Genomic DNA, 16,615 nt, shown 5'->3' on the forward strand with positions numbered 1-16,615 from the left:
TCTTGTTTTGACAAAATGACACCCTTTTGTGTATTTTTGAACTCGTAAAAGCCGGAGTTGTAACAAAAGAGACATGAAAATTCCAGTATATATTTAAGACCAAAATAAAAAAAATATCTTTGTTTCCCCTAACGCGACCGACCCATTTAAATCGGGCCGATTGAGAATTTTTTCTAAAGCAAATTTATTTAAATATTTTATTTAATTATAATTATTTGTTAAAATCCAATTTCATCAAATTCTATTATAATGGTTGATTTTGTTTCTACTGCGATTTTGAAGCGTTGGATGGAAACAAAATGGCACCCACATGTGGTCACTAGGGCAGGGTTAGATTCTGGTTTTAAACATCGACAACTTTAATTTTCAACCTTATGTCTGTACCTGATTAGAATCCTATACTCTTGAAGAATTTCGCAAATAAAATATACCATGAATAATTTAGAGTGTTTCGATGATATTTACAAACGTATTTAGAAAGAAACAAGGTACGCAGTAAGCATGATAAAGCCTACCTTAAGAAGGGCCCACCTTGTATTCATACAAATCAATTACAATGCATTTCATTTGATTTGAGTTTTGTTCTAATAATCAGTTCATCGATGTTCCTTAGTTGACTATATTGGATCATAGGAGTTCTTTGGAATGTAATTGTTTCTTCAGTCCTTTTATACAAGGGATAAACTTTGTGACCATAACGTCCGACATGGCATTTTTATCATTTTTAAATATTTTGTGATTCAACATAATATTTTTATATACATGCACTCTTTCCAAATAGTTTTGGAAATCTTTTAAACTGGTTGACAGTACAGCTTCTTAGGATGTCTAGTGTACTTTCCTTTAATGATACTTCTTAAGATCAGTGGTTTCTTTGCTTTGAGTCCCTTTGAAAATTGTTGGGATGACACCGTTTGCCTGTGAAGAGCTGCAAACCTAGAGTTGTACTCGGCACTTATAAACATTGAACAGTGAGAAATATTTTTCAGGCCGGCATACAGTGTCACAGTGTATGTAAGTTTGTGCAGTCCCATCTGAAGGACCTGTCTTTACGTCCCGCATTGGGATTTGAACCTGCGACTTGAGGATTAAGTCCTTACTTTCTGACTCAAAACGAAACGCTCTAGAACTACTGTGCCACACAAGATACTTGAAGTGCATTGCTTCTGAAAGCACTGGATGCTAACAATTGGTATGAAAACTATAACTGGATGACCACTTGTTTTGTATATGACAGTCGTGTCTTTCTATGAATAGCCGAATTCAATAAATTACACACTGTTGTGAGACTTTTCATAAGTTCAACTGAATAATAGTTGTTAATCTATTTGCCTTTAAATTTTGTTTTGAAATTCCATTTGTATGATATTCAGAATTCTTTTCTTTCGTACATTTTTTTGTAATTTTCTTATTTATAAAGGTGTCAATTTTAAATTGCAGAATATGTTTTAAAAATATCTGTCGAAAAAACTTATTTACCTACCTATCTACCCAACTTAAACATTTAGAGTCAGGCTAGGGGAAATAAAGATATTTTTAATGATGGCCTAAATACACTTTTATTATTTCATTTCTGACATTTGGATCTAAATTTTATTGTTCAACATTTAGTCAGATTTTTATAACAGTATATAAATTCATGAAAGTAATTTTTTTCAAGAATTAAATCTTATAAAGGCATGTAGAATTCCATTATTATATTATACATATTATTTGCTATATTGAAGAGAGTTTAGATAATTGATATTAAGAGATTTTGCCAAGAATTTCAAAATTGTTAGTTTTTTTACGGGCTATTAAAAATCATTATAGGCCACTACCATTTTAGAATTAGTGTCCCCATGGTCCACCAATTTTATAGACCCGAGATTTTTAACCCTACAGTTTTCTCAGGTGAGGGAAGGGACTTAGTTTTACCCCGAGGCAATGACATTATGTATGGCAGGGTTTGTTTTCATGTTTGTGAAAAATACGTGGATTTGTAGTCTTGCTGTTTGCAGGCGAAGAGAGAGAAAATGCCGTGTACGCTGTTGTTGTGTTTCTGGTATCACCAGAAAGGATGTCTTAAGGTGGATATGCTTACGAGTAATAACCGTAAAGGACACCACAGAGTCGTCCACTTCTGCTTCATACTTAGATATTTTATTGAAAGTAGACATTAACGGCAAACTAACAACTCAACTGTATGACAAACGGGATGATTTCAGCTTCTCCATCGTCAACTTCCCACATTTATGTAGCAATATTCCATTATCACCTGCATATGGCGTTTATATATCTCAACTGATTCGATATGCAAGAGCTTGTTTTGGGTATAGTCAGTTTTTAAATCGAGATAAGCTACTGACAAAAAAGTTGATGGTACAGGGATTTCAACAGTCTCGATTGAAGTCAGCATTTCGCAAATTCTATGGTCGTTATAACGATCTAGTTCGTCAATACAACCTCGCATTGGGTCAAATGCTGTCTGACATGTTTCATGCCAATTGTTGAGCCGTTCTTGACACACTGATTTTGACTGTGGATAACTCCGTTTACCTGATCAGGATATGGGGCTCACGGCGGGTGTGACCAGTCAACAGGGGATGCTTACTCCTCATAGGCACCGGCTCCCGCCTCTGGTGTGTCCAGGGGTCCGTGTTTGCCCAACTATCTATTTTGTATTGCTTGTAGGAGTTATGAGATTGATCACTGTTCGTTATCTTCACCTTGCATTCAGTAAATAATTTGTACAAATTTACAATGCATTGCATTCCATAATGTATGTGATAAACATGAAAATTTAGGAGGCCAGTAAATTTCACTGTGGGCCAGTAAATTCAGACAGTTCATTGGTCCGACTGGTCAGCAAGTTTTAAATCTTTTCGTGAAGACTGCATGATGACATAATCTCTATTTTTAGTTCTAATAAATTGCGGTCGGAAGTGATGTTCTACGACATGTACACAATGTTGATGTGTGTAAAGTAATGTATTGGTTAAATATAATTATTGAATTCATTTTCATTAAAAGAAACAAAACAGTTCATTTGAATTGAATATAAGAAAGTGTTTATCAAATTCATGAATTACGTTGTAAACAGCAATTTTTCTGTGTTTATATACATATGTGCAGGAATATTTATATTCAAATACGAATTCTCGTCCTCAAGGAAAGCAAAATATGTCCCAAGAAAGAGGAATAAAAAGAAAAATGTTGGGAAGAAACAAAGCAGGCCTTATGAAATAGAAATTTGTAGAAAAAATATTGAGGTCATTTTATTCTAAATGGATTAAAGTATTTCCGTGCTGTTAAGAATTTAGAAACTGAAAAATATGTTTGAAAGTAAAAGCATCAAATTGAATGACGAGACTAAAGATTTTTTTTTTAGACAATTAAATGCATTTTAGTTCAAACTTAACGTTTGTCATTTAAATTAAGTATTTAGATATGGAGAATCTATCAGATTTTTTCTGGAAAGTTGATCAGGGCTAGTGGATGTAAGGTCAGGTGTAGCAAACATCATTTGAAGTAGCCCGATTGGTCTAGTGCTCAAAAAAGTTAATGTCAAACCCTGTATGGCAATAACCCCAATACACACACAGTATACATATGAAGTCTTTGTTACCTGCAGGGCTTTCTATACCTACATTTTACACATAAAATAATTTGTTTATCATAAGCCTGCTTATTGTGAGGAAAATCATAGCGTTATAACTGACATACTGTCTTATTTTATGTATTTAATTATCAAACAAACAGCATATCCTTTCCACGGCCATAGCATAAAAATTTGTAATGACCAAAAATAGAGATTCTGACCCCTTGCACTGGGCCCCAGGGAAGGATTTTATAACATATTTTATATGGATCGTAAGAGAAAGTTGTATTCCATCAGTTGTCAAAATTAAAAAGCCCTGCCTTTATTCTGTCTAATCTTATAGGTCCTCAGATACGCGGCAGGCATAGGGGTTTCGTTAGAACCTTTTTTCCGATCTCCATACCCTTCAAACTTTTACTGTTATAGGTCCTGCTTAATAAAACTCAGTAGGTGACAAAGAAAAAAAGAAAGGAGAGAAAAATTGCACTCTAAAAGCAAAAAAAAAAATTAGAAGTCTTTCGTGCATACTTTTTGGAGCCTGACCCCTTCGCCGTGACCTTTAGGCACTGTAGGATTGATCCTTACCTCTATTCTGTAGCAAATTTAACATACATACATGTTCTTGATGTGAAATATTTATTTACACCATGTACACAGTGATTTATCTTTTTATCATGATTTTTCCCCTGACCACCCTCCTTGTGTTCAACATTCTTCACAAGCTCTGGCCGTCGAAAGGATGAAGACCTCTATAAATACAGCGATCTTTACAGCAATGCGTGGACACAATAATCTTGTCATGTAATGTGCGAAATATTAATGTATATGTATTCAATTTCAGTTATTTATAAACGTAAAAAAAAGTTTTCATATATTTTTTTTATTATGATCACGGTCAAACGTTTTAGAAAACCCTGTTTGTATGAAAAGTGGTTTTTCAATACCTGTTTTGTTTTGAACATATTTCATTAAATAAATCGAAAGGATTGGAGACAAATTACTGGTACCATTAACTATTGTGTCGTCATGTCTCGAGAGAAAAAATGACCCGTATAAATTATCGACTAAATGCAAAGAAAATTTCAATGACGTACATATATTCATAATATAAAGAAAGATCGCAAAACATAATATATTAATGCATAATTACTTATCCTTTCCTAAGAGGGTCGGCACTTTCTGTTTGGCATAAAATTTGTGTACGAGTAACTTTTGATTTAACAGTTAATGCTTTTATTCTTTACAAGATTTCCATGCATATATTGTTATAATTAATTTTATCAAACAGTCTTCACGAAAACATTTAAAACTTGCTGGCCAGTCGGACCAGTGAACTGTCTGAATTTACTGGGCCACAGTGAAATTTACTGGCCCCCTAAATTTTCATTTGTTTTTCACATACATTATGGAATGCATTGTAAAATTGTACAATTAATTTACTGGAATTATGGTTATTAGTCACATTCATATCTACTCTAAGACATCCTTTCCGTCGATACCAGAAAACAACACCGTAAACGGTATTTTCTCTCTCTTCGCCCACAAACAAGACTACAAATTCACGTATTTTTCACAAACATGAAAACAGCCCAAGTGCACCTTAGGCAGTAGCCAGACTAGCCTCCTCTACCAACATCAAATGTAAACGATTTATTAGTTCTAAAAATAATAGAAATGGCATAAAATCAGAGATAACTGCAATTGACGAAGTTTATTTTAATTGGATAATGCTATAAATCAGCAGTTACCGCGAATGCAGTAATATCGCTTCTGTGATCTCCATATATTCTTTCATCAGAGGTAAACATGTATGCAAACTAAAAAAGTAATATAACCACTTAAGTTTTCACAACTCGTGGACTAATACCTCATGTATGCCACTTGCATTCCGAATATGTGCATGTACATGTGCTTTTGTTGAGGTTCTTTTACGTTTCAGGCTGAGGCGTCCGCCATTTTTTTAAATTGTGTTTAAGATCAAACAAGTCCGACAGTCCCTCGTCTAATTATCATAAATATACGTTATATTCAATCGCTCTACTACTTGCTGCTTAATAAGAACAAGATACTTACGGCTCTTTTCCCTCTGCTCATCCCCGTCATCGTCCTCCCACAATGCATTGCGTGTATCACTTTACCGTACTGTGGGAGTTTCCATTTGACATTTATAGATACACAAAATGTTGAAAGCGAGGGACTTAGACGGACTGTTTTAAAATAGAGATTTTGCGTTGTGGGTCATTTTTCTATATATCCTTGTGGGTAAAAATGTCTTCGTTTTTTATGATGATAATATCATATTCAACATTTCTATGAAGTTTAGACTACATGGTTTATGGGTCAAAATATAGATGACCCATAAACCACCTATGGATCCCACAACGTGAGTTTGAGATACGCAATATATCCCACACCACGCCTCTTGTATAACTATATATATATATATATATATATATATATATATATATATATATATATTTATATATATATATATATATATATATATATATACAAAGCACTAACATGACCAATGACACGAACAACGAGAATGTCAAATTTTCGGGACGACCCGTCACTTCTTCAGGACAAACGAAAACAATTACATAATATGGTCAATATCAACAAAGCATAATAACAAAAAGTACATATAAATACATCTAGCACTACAACTACACTAATTTACAAACGTATTTACAACGCAGACTACATGTTTTTTGGTCTTTAGGCTTGCCAATCAATGTTAATAGTGGAGCGAATTAGGACATGCCCTATTCGTCCAAAGAGCTGATCCAAAATGTATATATATATATATATATATATATATATATATATATATATATATATATATATATATATATTCTTATTATATGATTTTTGTCTAAATTATTCATTTTAAGGTTACTTCAAACAGTACTTTACAATGTAAATATTTTATGATATTATTTTGTATTTGATTACCAAGGATTTAATTGCGTTTGATAAGGTTTGTTTCCCAAATCTTCTAAGGTTGTCCTGTACCCGGTTACTACGGATCTGACTGCTCGACCCCTTGTCCTGACACCTGTAGGTACAATTACTGTCACATAGAGACTGGAGATTGTCAGGGATGTAAACCTGGATATCAGGGACATCAGTGTGAACTATGTACGTCTGTTTCAGTGTTACTTAAATCGTTGTATGAATTTATTTTGCATTATTCAGAATTGTCCATTTTTATTCCATTTTGCATTTCATTTGTAGCATGCAACTCTCAGTATTATGGAGAACTATGTAAAGAGATCTGCGGTAACTGTAGTGACAGGATGACGTGCAACAATGTGAACGGAACGTGTACAAACGGATGTGACATCGGTGTATATGGAGACAAATGTAAAACACGTATGTCTTGGCAAAATACAATATACTAGTGTGTACTGTTCATGCATGTTTTAATGCAGTCATTGAAAGGAAAATATTTTGAAAAATATATTCTAAATGATACATAATTATTATCAAAATATATTGCACTACAATGACCATGTTTTGCAAAGTTGTATCACAAATGTTATTCATCCCCAAGATCGGCTTTTACATACATGTATTAAAGATATGATTCCATGTGTAAGAAGCAGACAATGACACTTGCATGTCTAACAATCGCCAAAATTCATTTATATCAATAAACTTATATGCATTGTATATTCCAACAGATGGATATATATGTTGAACATGACAAAAAAATCTAATTCCAAATGTTTTAAATAAACAAACATCCAGTTTATGATTTTACCTCAGAAATGAATCTGAAAAAATAGTCCACTAATAGTGTCTGATTCGTCTTTTGTATTACTGATTCATTTCAGCTTGTCCTCTTGGTTGGTACGGGGAGAACTGTTCTCGAACGTGCACGAATTGTGACACTTGTGACAGATTTACAGGACAATGTACATCTCCCTGCTATTCGGGCTGGAAGGAAACACATTGCACTGATGGTAAATCGCCATTGCTTAAGTGCTTGTCTCAGAGAAAAACAATCAAAATCAGAAAAATATTCCAGAAGGGGGTCAAAACTTTCCAACAATGATGATATTTTTTTTATGTATGGTCTAAAGTGAGTCAATCGTGAGATCAAAATATAGGTCAAGTTCATTCTATTTATAGTAACACGAGCAAACTGCATTCGGTCAATCCCCAGCTTCCCTACATAGAAAATGGTTTAAAATTACCCATTTTTGCGATAAATTGAATTAGTTAATATCAGTTTTATGAATTAAAACTTATTGATATGGTGAAATATACAGTCTAATGTATCATTTGCGACTGTTGGATGATTTTTCATGTTTGACGCATTAAAAGGGGGGTGCGACAAACATGGCTTACTATTTGAGATGTTCATTGTTAGTCAACTTTGAGCACCTCTGTCGTGTAAGGTAGACAATTATTTTAATTGGTAGTATTTTCATATTTTTAGATACTTAGGATATATTCAGAATTATATTATAGAGCTTGGCAAATAATGAGAAGTAGCTGAAAATTGCCATAAATAGTAGCTATATTCCGACTTATTTGACGAAAATTAATTTGGTTGTAAAACCGTTTCTTTTAATGATTTCTAAACATTTTTTTATACTACTCATTCAAAAACATTTATATTATCATTTTTAAACTCAGAAATAGTAAAAAAAAAAAAGGTCGAAAAAACATAATAAATACACTTCTTCTGTATCAATCGAAATGGAGATTCCCCGTGTAACTCTTCAAAAAAGGAGTCTCAAAAGGTATACGAGAAATGCTGGCATCGTCTGACTTGTAATTTTTGCAAATGTTTTGGAGATAATAGTTTTATTTGTGGAAATTTTGGTGATAATTTCGAAGATTCTGACACTTCATCGTTGATTGATTGTAAGAAAGATACGCATAAAACTCTGGTTCGGTACAGAATCAATAAGGATATTTCGAACCGTTTCATGAACATAGGTGTGCAGAAGTTACCGGACAGTTAAATATGTCAAAAACAACGAGACCATTACGGCATATATTGGAAAAGAACACGGATAAATGCGGTGTTCTAGACAATTGCTCTTCCAGAAAGGCGAAGGCAGATTGAGGTGCATGATCAATGTTTTGGTATCGGTCAAGGGAGGCAATTCAGGTTGAAGCTGGTAAGGGAACTTTACATAAATTTGTGTTTGCAATGTCCCACTCCCGGCTCCGGCTCCCCGAAAAATATTAACTGGGATTTCTAATGTGTTTTATAAAGTGTGATGCCAAATATTTGGGTTTTGTAGCAGTGATTAGGTGGTGGAAAATGGATAGTTATGTCTACACTGAGGAAATGTTCATGTAGTGTTATACAGTATTACAGAGACCTTCCATAGAAACTATAAAATCTTCAGAGCCAGGGATATTTCTTGTCTAACACTCAAACAGTAAGAAAAGGAGATTAAAGATCTGTAATTTATTCCAAATTTTAAAAGCCAGTCACATTCCATCATTTCATTAGTGATTGGGGTGGTGGTTGTTGAGAAGGAATAGAGGAAAAGAGTCCAACTCCCACAGAAGGTGGAAAAAAATCTGAACAGGAAATATGAGTATTTTGCTTTCGGTCATTGAATAATACATTCATTCAAGGACAAGTGTAGCGTAAACCTTTTTTTAATGCACTGCTTTTGTTTGAACAATTAACCCACCATGAAACATGATGCGGAAAGTAGGTAAATTCCCTAACTGAAAATATGTCAGGATCAAGGAAGAGTACCAGTATATCATCTGATCTGAACACCTGATATCAAATTCATATTGCTCCTGCAAACTACTGTCTGAGGTATAAAATCATTCAAATGTATGTAGTCAAATCTAAAGGCATAAATTATAATAACATAAACCTACAAACATATATAACTATGTCATATACCAAATTTGCTACAACCTACCATTTATCACAGTACTGTATCCCTTTTTGTAAGAAAATTCCTAATGGAATTTTGTCCTTTATTGCAGGGTATAAAGCAATTCAGCATTATGCTCAAGCAAATTGAGGAATTCGTTGGCATGTTTGAATGTACCTACCAGTATTGAGGATGATATAGAAGTAGGTAAAATAATTGCATATCATGTACTAATTCTACATTTATAAAATTGATTTTCAATCTGATGCCCAACTGTTCAAATAAACCTGAACTAGCATATACATGTATGGTCTGTAAATTATAACTTATTTTGCCTTTGTTTGTTGCTTATTAATGAACCTGTTTTCAAATACTTCTTGTGTTTGATAATCAAAATATATTTTTACATTCAGAATGTTGTAAAAATGAATTACATGTGAATTCTAATTATTGATCATAATTATCCAAGAATTTGTTTTTAGTATGTATGACTGTCTTTTTGTCCTTATTCTGACAATAAAAGTCTTACAGAGTGTTTTGTATGTGTATATATATAATAGTCCCCCCCCTCCCAATTTTATCTTTTCAGAAAAAGTTTTCACTAAATGTATGATTTTTACTTATAGTGTAAGAGAATGAACCAAACAAAACAAAGAAACTGTGAATGAGTGTCCAAGGTGTCACGTTAGAGGCAATGGAAAATCTGCACATAGATAAACATTATCTGAAGTATAGTTATGGATCTGATAGCAATTTTTCAGTATCAGAAGAGACCTTGTCAACGATGTACATGTACTATAATGATGTGTACATTAATATTTCTTAATTCTACAATTGTTATAGATTATGGTATAATACATGATGGGATTACATTATATTTGTCTATTATACACACATTGCATGTATTTAATTTTATGAATCAGACTAAAAATGTAAACTTTTGTGTTTCTGTTAACATGTAAGTCAAAACTGAAGTAGGCTGGTAGAATATACATTATAATTTTTTCCTCAAACTTTTATTTTCAAAAGAACACTAAGAGACAATCTAATCACAATCTATATTTTTAAAGTTGCAGGTACATTACCATATTTGATTTGAGGGGCTCAGTTTTTACAGTCAATGGTACTTTTAAATATGCTTGATATTAATTACTTTGAAATTAGTACAAGTGTGAACTTCAAAACAATGTTTATTGAAAAATCTCTTCAACAATATATATTTTATCTTAAATTCTAGGGTAGGAGGTATAATTTCAAAACAGTGGAAACACAGTAATTTTCATTTTAGGGCCCATTGTCATTAAACATAATGCAAGGATTTTGTAAAGAACTGAATTTTTCTCTCAAAATGCTCCATAAGATAGGTTAAAGGTTGTTGAAACTTAGCGGATGAAAATTTGTTGTTTTTTTTTATTTGATATCATTGTTTTATTTTCTACCTTCTCATGAAATAATCATTCTGTCCATGTTCAGGGATGAGGTTAAATTTATAGATTACTATACTGTATCTATTTCTACTTCAGTAATTCTACAAGATCCCTCAAATAGGTAGACAGCTTTGATTGCTATGGATTTTTAAATCTTATGTACATTGTTAAAAAAACTCTTTGTAGATTGTTTCATCTACAAGATATTTAAGGTAGCTCATTACACCAAGGCTCATATCACAAGTTAGCAATTTGAATGTTTTGTGAAATTGTTTTTATCGATTGATTTGGTTGCATGTCTATAATTGTGGCTCAGTGAATAAAGCATTGGGCTGGTGAACCTTAGATCCTGAGTTCAAATCCGCCATAGGCTGCTTTTCATAGTTGATGATATTAATTTTTAAAATCATGTTATTTTTATCCAAAATTGCATATTGTCTGCCTTTTTGACATATATACTTATGATGTATCATACCCTTCATGATGAAATCATTTTTGTGCTGATTTGAAAAACTCTTTAAGTTCTGGTGAGCCACATTAACTCTCCTTGAAAGAAGATTGGTGTATTGCTTTACACATATTTGTGTATCTCTCAGTTGGTTCATAGACAGACATGGTACTAGAAAAGACGTTTCTGTATAGGTTTCCTAAGGCAGGCTGATGTATCTTAGTACATAACCCCTATTCAATTTTAGGACACTTGGTTAAAGAGTTGGAGTAACATAAATATCTTTAACGATCAGGGAATCATATTGATGTGGTCAAACATGTGGATTATTTTGAAATTGTGCATATTAATACAGTTTTGGTGTATAATTACTATGATTTGTATAAGATACTTTGAATTACCAATTTCAAAATTAGTATTTCTTAAAATTTTCTTAAAATGAGAATGTTTTTTCCTTTGGTATTGATATAATTGTTGGTATGGTATGTGAAATTCATTGTGTGGTGGATTTTATCGACTTTGTCAGATTTCCTAATGGTAGTCTCTTCGCATCCCTTGACGAAATGGACAATATTTTCCGAGCTCAATATTTTTATGAGTTGGTCATATATGACAGAGCTTTTACTAAATGAACACAAAACCCTCAAACCTGGCCTACCTTGGAAGACTGATGGCTCCGAACATAAGGAAAGAATGCCGAATCAGCTATTTTTGGGGGATACGCATAATAAAGGCATCGGTACTCGGTTATGATAAAATATTTTAACCTCATTTTTAGTTTCATTTATAGCATAGAGGAGGTACTGTTTTAAGTCTGTCCAAAATTGGACTGCTTATTTCAGTTATCTATATTTCAGGTATCAAAAATAGCTGAAAAAACTATTTTGGCTTGATAATTGAGACCAATATGCCTGGAATAGGTGGCGCTGTATAAAAAGAACATGCATGGATATTTCACTGAAATATTTTGTAAATGGAGATAGAACCCATATGTGATTCTCCATGTAAAATATCACAAGGATTGGTAACATGTGCTTCTGGACTGTTTTGCATGGTTTTATCTGAGACAAGCACTTAAATGGAACAGTACTTCAAATCATTTAACCAGTTGTCCCTGAAAATTGCCTTTATTTGTGATTATTTGGTACTGGTCAATTAACATTGCAATGTCATTTATTAAGGACATCGTTTTATTTGTTGTACACAGAATGTGATGGAAGGAAATATGGACCTAACTGCACAGATGAATGTGGAGCATGTCTAGATTATAATCAATGTGACCATATAAACGGAACGTGCTTCCAAGGGTGTGATTCAGGATTTCAAGGATTGTTTTGTAAAGTTGGTAAGGTTTCGTATTATGTGCACCAAAGAAATATCAAATATGTTCATTTATGTTTATACAACAAAACTTTCTTTCCAATTCCAAACCTTATGCATTTTTTTAAACGAAACAAATCCCAATGAATGGGAAATCTTTCCAGTTCTAATCTTACTTTCATTATTAATTTCAGAATGTTCTCCAATGAAATTCGGAAAAAACTGTGAACAAAATTGTTCCAACAATTGTGAGAGCGATCTCAAACTTTGTAAAGGAACAACGGGAGAATGCCTGGCTGGATGTCGACCGGGCTATGATGGGCTAAGATGTGACAGGGGTACGGGTCATATAAAACCTAACATGTTCGGAATAGGTATTGACTGATCCTTCCGCAAACGTCTTGCATTAGTAGTCACTGATCTCTTGGACCTGACCTAAAACTGAAATTCCCATGCCATAGTAGGCGTTGGAACGATAAACAAACTTCACTTGATCTTAAAAGACATGCTTTGATAGATATTTGTGACGCTTTACTTGTAGTTAGTGTCAGATTTACATCTATGAGAATGTATCTAGTCGGTCTCAAAACAACACAGTTTCCAATTTCTGTCACATATTGGAACAACCGGATCTTTTGAGTTACGGCTGTTAACCGGTGACTTGTAGTCCAAGTATTTTGCTGCAAATTTCCTGAATCTGTAGGGAAAACGTATTTGTATTTTTTCTATATATGTTTATCGCATCTGCGAATGATTCTAGTATGGCCAGAACACAAACGGTGATTCCTAGCGGATGATCACGGACTGTGGCGTCACATTCGGGCCTCAGTATAACTCTTCTTAATCGAAAGTAGATATTTCAATTATTTTTAAGAACATCCGAAATACATGAACTCTACTAATACATGTATAGAGGTATTATATCTATATTTCCCGCTGATTTATAGAATGTTCCGTGAAAAAGTATGGTGAGAATTGTAGCCAGATATGTGGTGAATGTAAGGACAGTGCTAGATGTCATCACGTGAATGGAACCTGTTTCGATGGATGTGACAGAGGATTTCAGGGGATATTATGCCAAAAAGGTAATGTAATTTCTTGCAATCTGTTGAACATACATGCATATGTAAAACTTATACGGTACCAATTTTGATGCACCAGGTGCGCATTTCGACAAATAATGTCTCTTCAGTGATGCTCAACCGAAATGTTTGAAATCCGAAATAACTATGAAGTTTTAGGACTAAATGTAGCCAAAAACGGCGTGCCAAAAAAGTGGAGCCAAATTCGTCCAAGGATAAGAGCTATGCACGAGGGAGATAATCCTTAATTTTGAAATGAATTTCTAAATTTTATAACAGCAATTAAATATACATCCGTATTCTCAAGCTAGTAACGAAGTACTAAGCTACTGGGCTGTAGAGACCCTCGGGGACTAACAGTCCACCAGCAGAGGCCTCGACCGAGAGGTCATAATCTATTTTACAGCGTGGTTAAGGCTTCCCTATAAAACTTACAAATTATAGCCTAAAGCATTTCACAGCATATGACATCACAATGCAAAAGTATGTCACGGCCTAGACTGGTCTATAGCTGTATTCCGAGGATTATGTCATTATATTGTGTCGTTATTTACTACTCTTGCAAGTGTTCACGTAGTTTAGATATAATCTGATTGTTAAATTATATATTGTTTTTATTATTTTTTTTTTTTTATAATATATGTCTCCTATTTCTATGTGAAGTAAACGCTACGGTAATTTTCATATTAGATTATATGATATACTGAAGAGACATTATTTGTCGAAATGCGCATCTGGTGCATCAAAATTGGTACCGTATAAGTTTTACATTATAACCTGAAAATCGCTCCTAAATGTATATAGTTCGTAGTTAAAGAGTCTAGCGTGTGTGCATAACGGGGAAGAATCCGAAACCGTTAAAGAGAAAGTCAGTGGTTTTATGAAACCTGCATGGGAACGGTACAGATCCTTCTGGTACTGTTATAATCGATCATTGTTTGAGAAAACTTTTCTCACATTTGATGATGTTCGAAATAGTAGATATGCTAGGAATGTTTATGAATTTCCCAAACAAATTTCAAGTAAATGTGGCTATGTTATACTTCTATAACTACTTCTATATCAGTGCTATGGGATTTTCACCTGTACCGGAACGATTTATTTCAGTACCGTTACAATGTATAAATATTGGGGTAAGTAATTATTACGATCATGTGACAATAAAAAGGGAGATCTCTTATATACAGGTATACTAAATATTCCTAATTCCTTTTAACTAGTAAACATCTGCATAACGACTTGGTTGTTGACGACATAATAACGAATTTATGACGTTTCAGTTTTCCAACTTTACGTAGTTCGAGAAGCCTTAACATTGCTGCGTTTACAATGAAACGTTTTTGTCCGTTTATATTAAACTGGCTACGTATTCCTACACAATAAATCGACTTTGTCAAATATTGCAGAATGCGAACCGCAGTACCATGGATATAACTGTGAAAATAACTGCAGTATATGTCCCAATCAAACCTGTGATTCCGTTTATGGAACGTGTTTCGGAAAGAATACGGTGAGTAATTGCATATAAGGTTGAAAATCAAATGTGCGACAAAATATTCATGATAATGAAATCAGAATAAACTTCTGAGAAATGTATGTCAATCCTTTCAAATTTACAAGATCTTTACCATATCTTCCTACTGTTTAGATCAAATTATCTCGAAATTGTTCAAACCAGATTGAAATAACTCCCTCATTGTGAAATGAAGTTAAAATTGTTCATTTGATGATTAAGCCTGTGGGTAATTCTGATCCAAAAATCATCCTCTTTGGGGGTAACATCATTGTAGAATGCTTGATTTGGGGAATGAAACGAAAATAATTCTTAAACATTAAGTATAATGCATTGGAATTAGTCTTTTAAAATGCCTATTTTTGTGTTGAGGGTATATTGAAAAGTCTAAGATTATTTTTAAGGTACAAGAACAGGAAGTCACACCTGAAGATATAGCGTCTATTATAGGTGGCGTCGTCGGTGTACTATCAACTTGTTTGCTGGTTGTTGTGATATTTTTCGTGCTGAAAAGGTAACCATTGCTCCTCTTCCCTCTACTACCACTAATATGCATAGCAATACGCACGAGTCTGCTCAAATTGAAATTTATGCATGATAAAGGGACCATATACCCATGGTTCATCTGGTGATAACTCCATTGCTGAGAAAGTGTGTGCTAGTTTGTATATACCCAGGAGAAACTACACTCTGAATTTAGCAGTGGAAAATGTTGCAATGTTTTTACGGAAATATACCCGTACTCTTTAATGGTGATTGCCTTCTAATACTTGCAATCATTTGCTCTGACAAACGGATCAAAAATATTTTAAGACATGATATATTTTCGTAAGTGTTTGGAATAGTGAATACATCATACAGGCTGAAAATGTTTAATCCATTTTGATAAGAGTATATCTACAATGGACAACACTAATAATTGGGATAGATATTTGAAAATGTGTTTTTGTCATTCTATTCAGATATAGATCACAGGGACAAGGAATGAAGACACAAAGAACCATGTCATGTACGTGATATTGTTGTTCTTTACTTGTGTCGGTGAAATGACCCTCTGACTTGTAACCACTCCAATCCCGCGTCTCATGTTGTTCTTTCCATGCACGTTCCATTACGTAATATTTCACCCATACCAAAACGTCATCAAAATCCTCACAAATATCGGCCTATGTGTGTAATCAAAAGTCGTAGCAATGAAAAGTCTTGATAGTGTTATAGCCTGCACTGGCACGGGGCCTCCGCTTTAAGGTTTTACCCGAAAAACCACTGATCGGCTTCCATGGTCCGGAACGTAACATGGTATCAGTGACTTACCTTTTCTAAATGTCTTAAGTTTGACGCACCTCTATGATCAAGGATCGAATCAATGATCCCTAGG

General features: G+C 33.7%; 1 protein-coding gene across 1 annotated transcript in view; it reads left to right on the forward strand.

Annotated features, from left to right (window-relative positions):
- Positions 1 to 16,615, forward strand: part of LOC125661744 (receptor-type tyrosine-protein phosphatase kappa-like) — a 70,167-nt gene that overhangs the window by 35,817 nt on the left and 17,735 nt on the right. The window contains exons 4-12 of the mRNA XM_056147623.1: positions 6,587 to 6,724; positions 6,821 to 6,958; positions 7,423 to 7,551; positions 12,530 to 12,667; positions 12,837 to 12,980; positions 13,590 to 13,727; positions 15,131 to 15,234; positions 15,642 to 15,751; positions 16,200 to 16,246. Of these exons, the coding sequence (XP_056003598.1) occupies positions 6,587 to 6,724; positions 6,821 to 6,958; positions 7,423 to 7,551; positions 12,530 to 12,667; positions 12,837 to 12,980; positions 13,590 to 13,727; positions 15,131 to 15,234; positions 15,642 to 15,751; positions 16,200 to 16,246 (1,086 nt within the window). The remainder of the gene's footprint in view (positions 1 to 6,586; positions 6,725 to 6,820; positions 6,959 to 7,422; positions 7,552 to 12,529; positions 12,668 to 12,836; positions 12,981 to 13,589; positions 13,728 to 15,130; positions 15,235 to 15,641; positions 15,752 to 16,199; positions 16,247 to 16,615) is intronic.

Source organism: Ostrea edulis, chromosome 8, assembly GCF_947568905.1.
Source record: "Ostrea edulis chromosome 8, xbOstEdul1.1, whole genome shotgun sequence".
Lineage (NCBI taxonomy): Eukaryota > Metazoa > Mollusca > Bivalvia > Ostreida > Ostreidae > Ostrea > Ostrea edulis.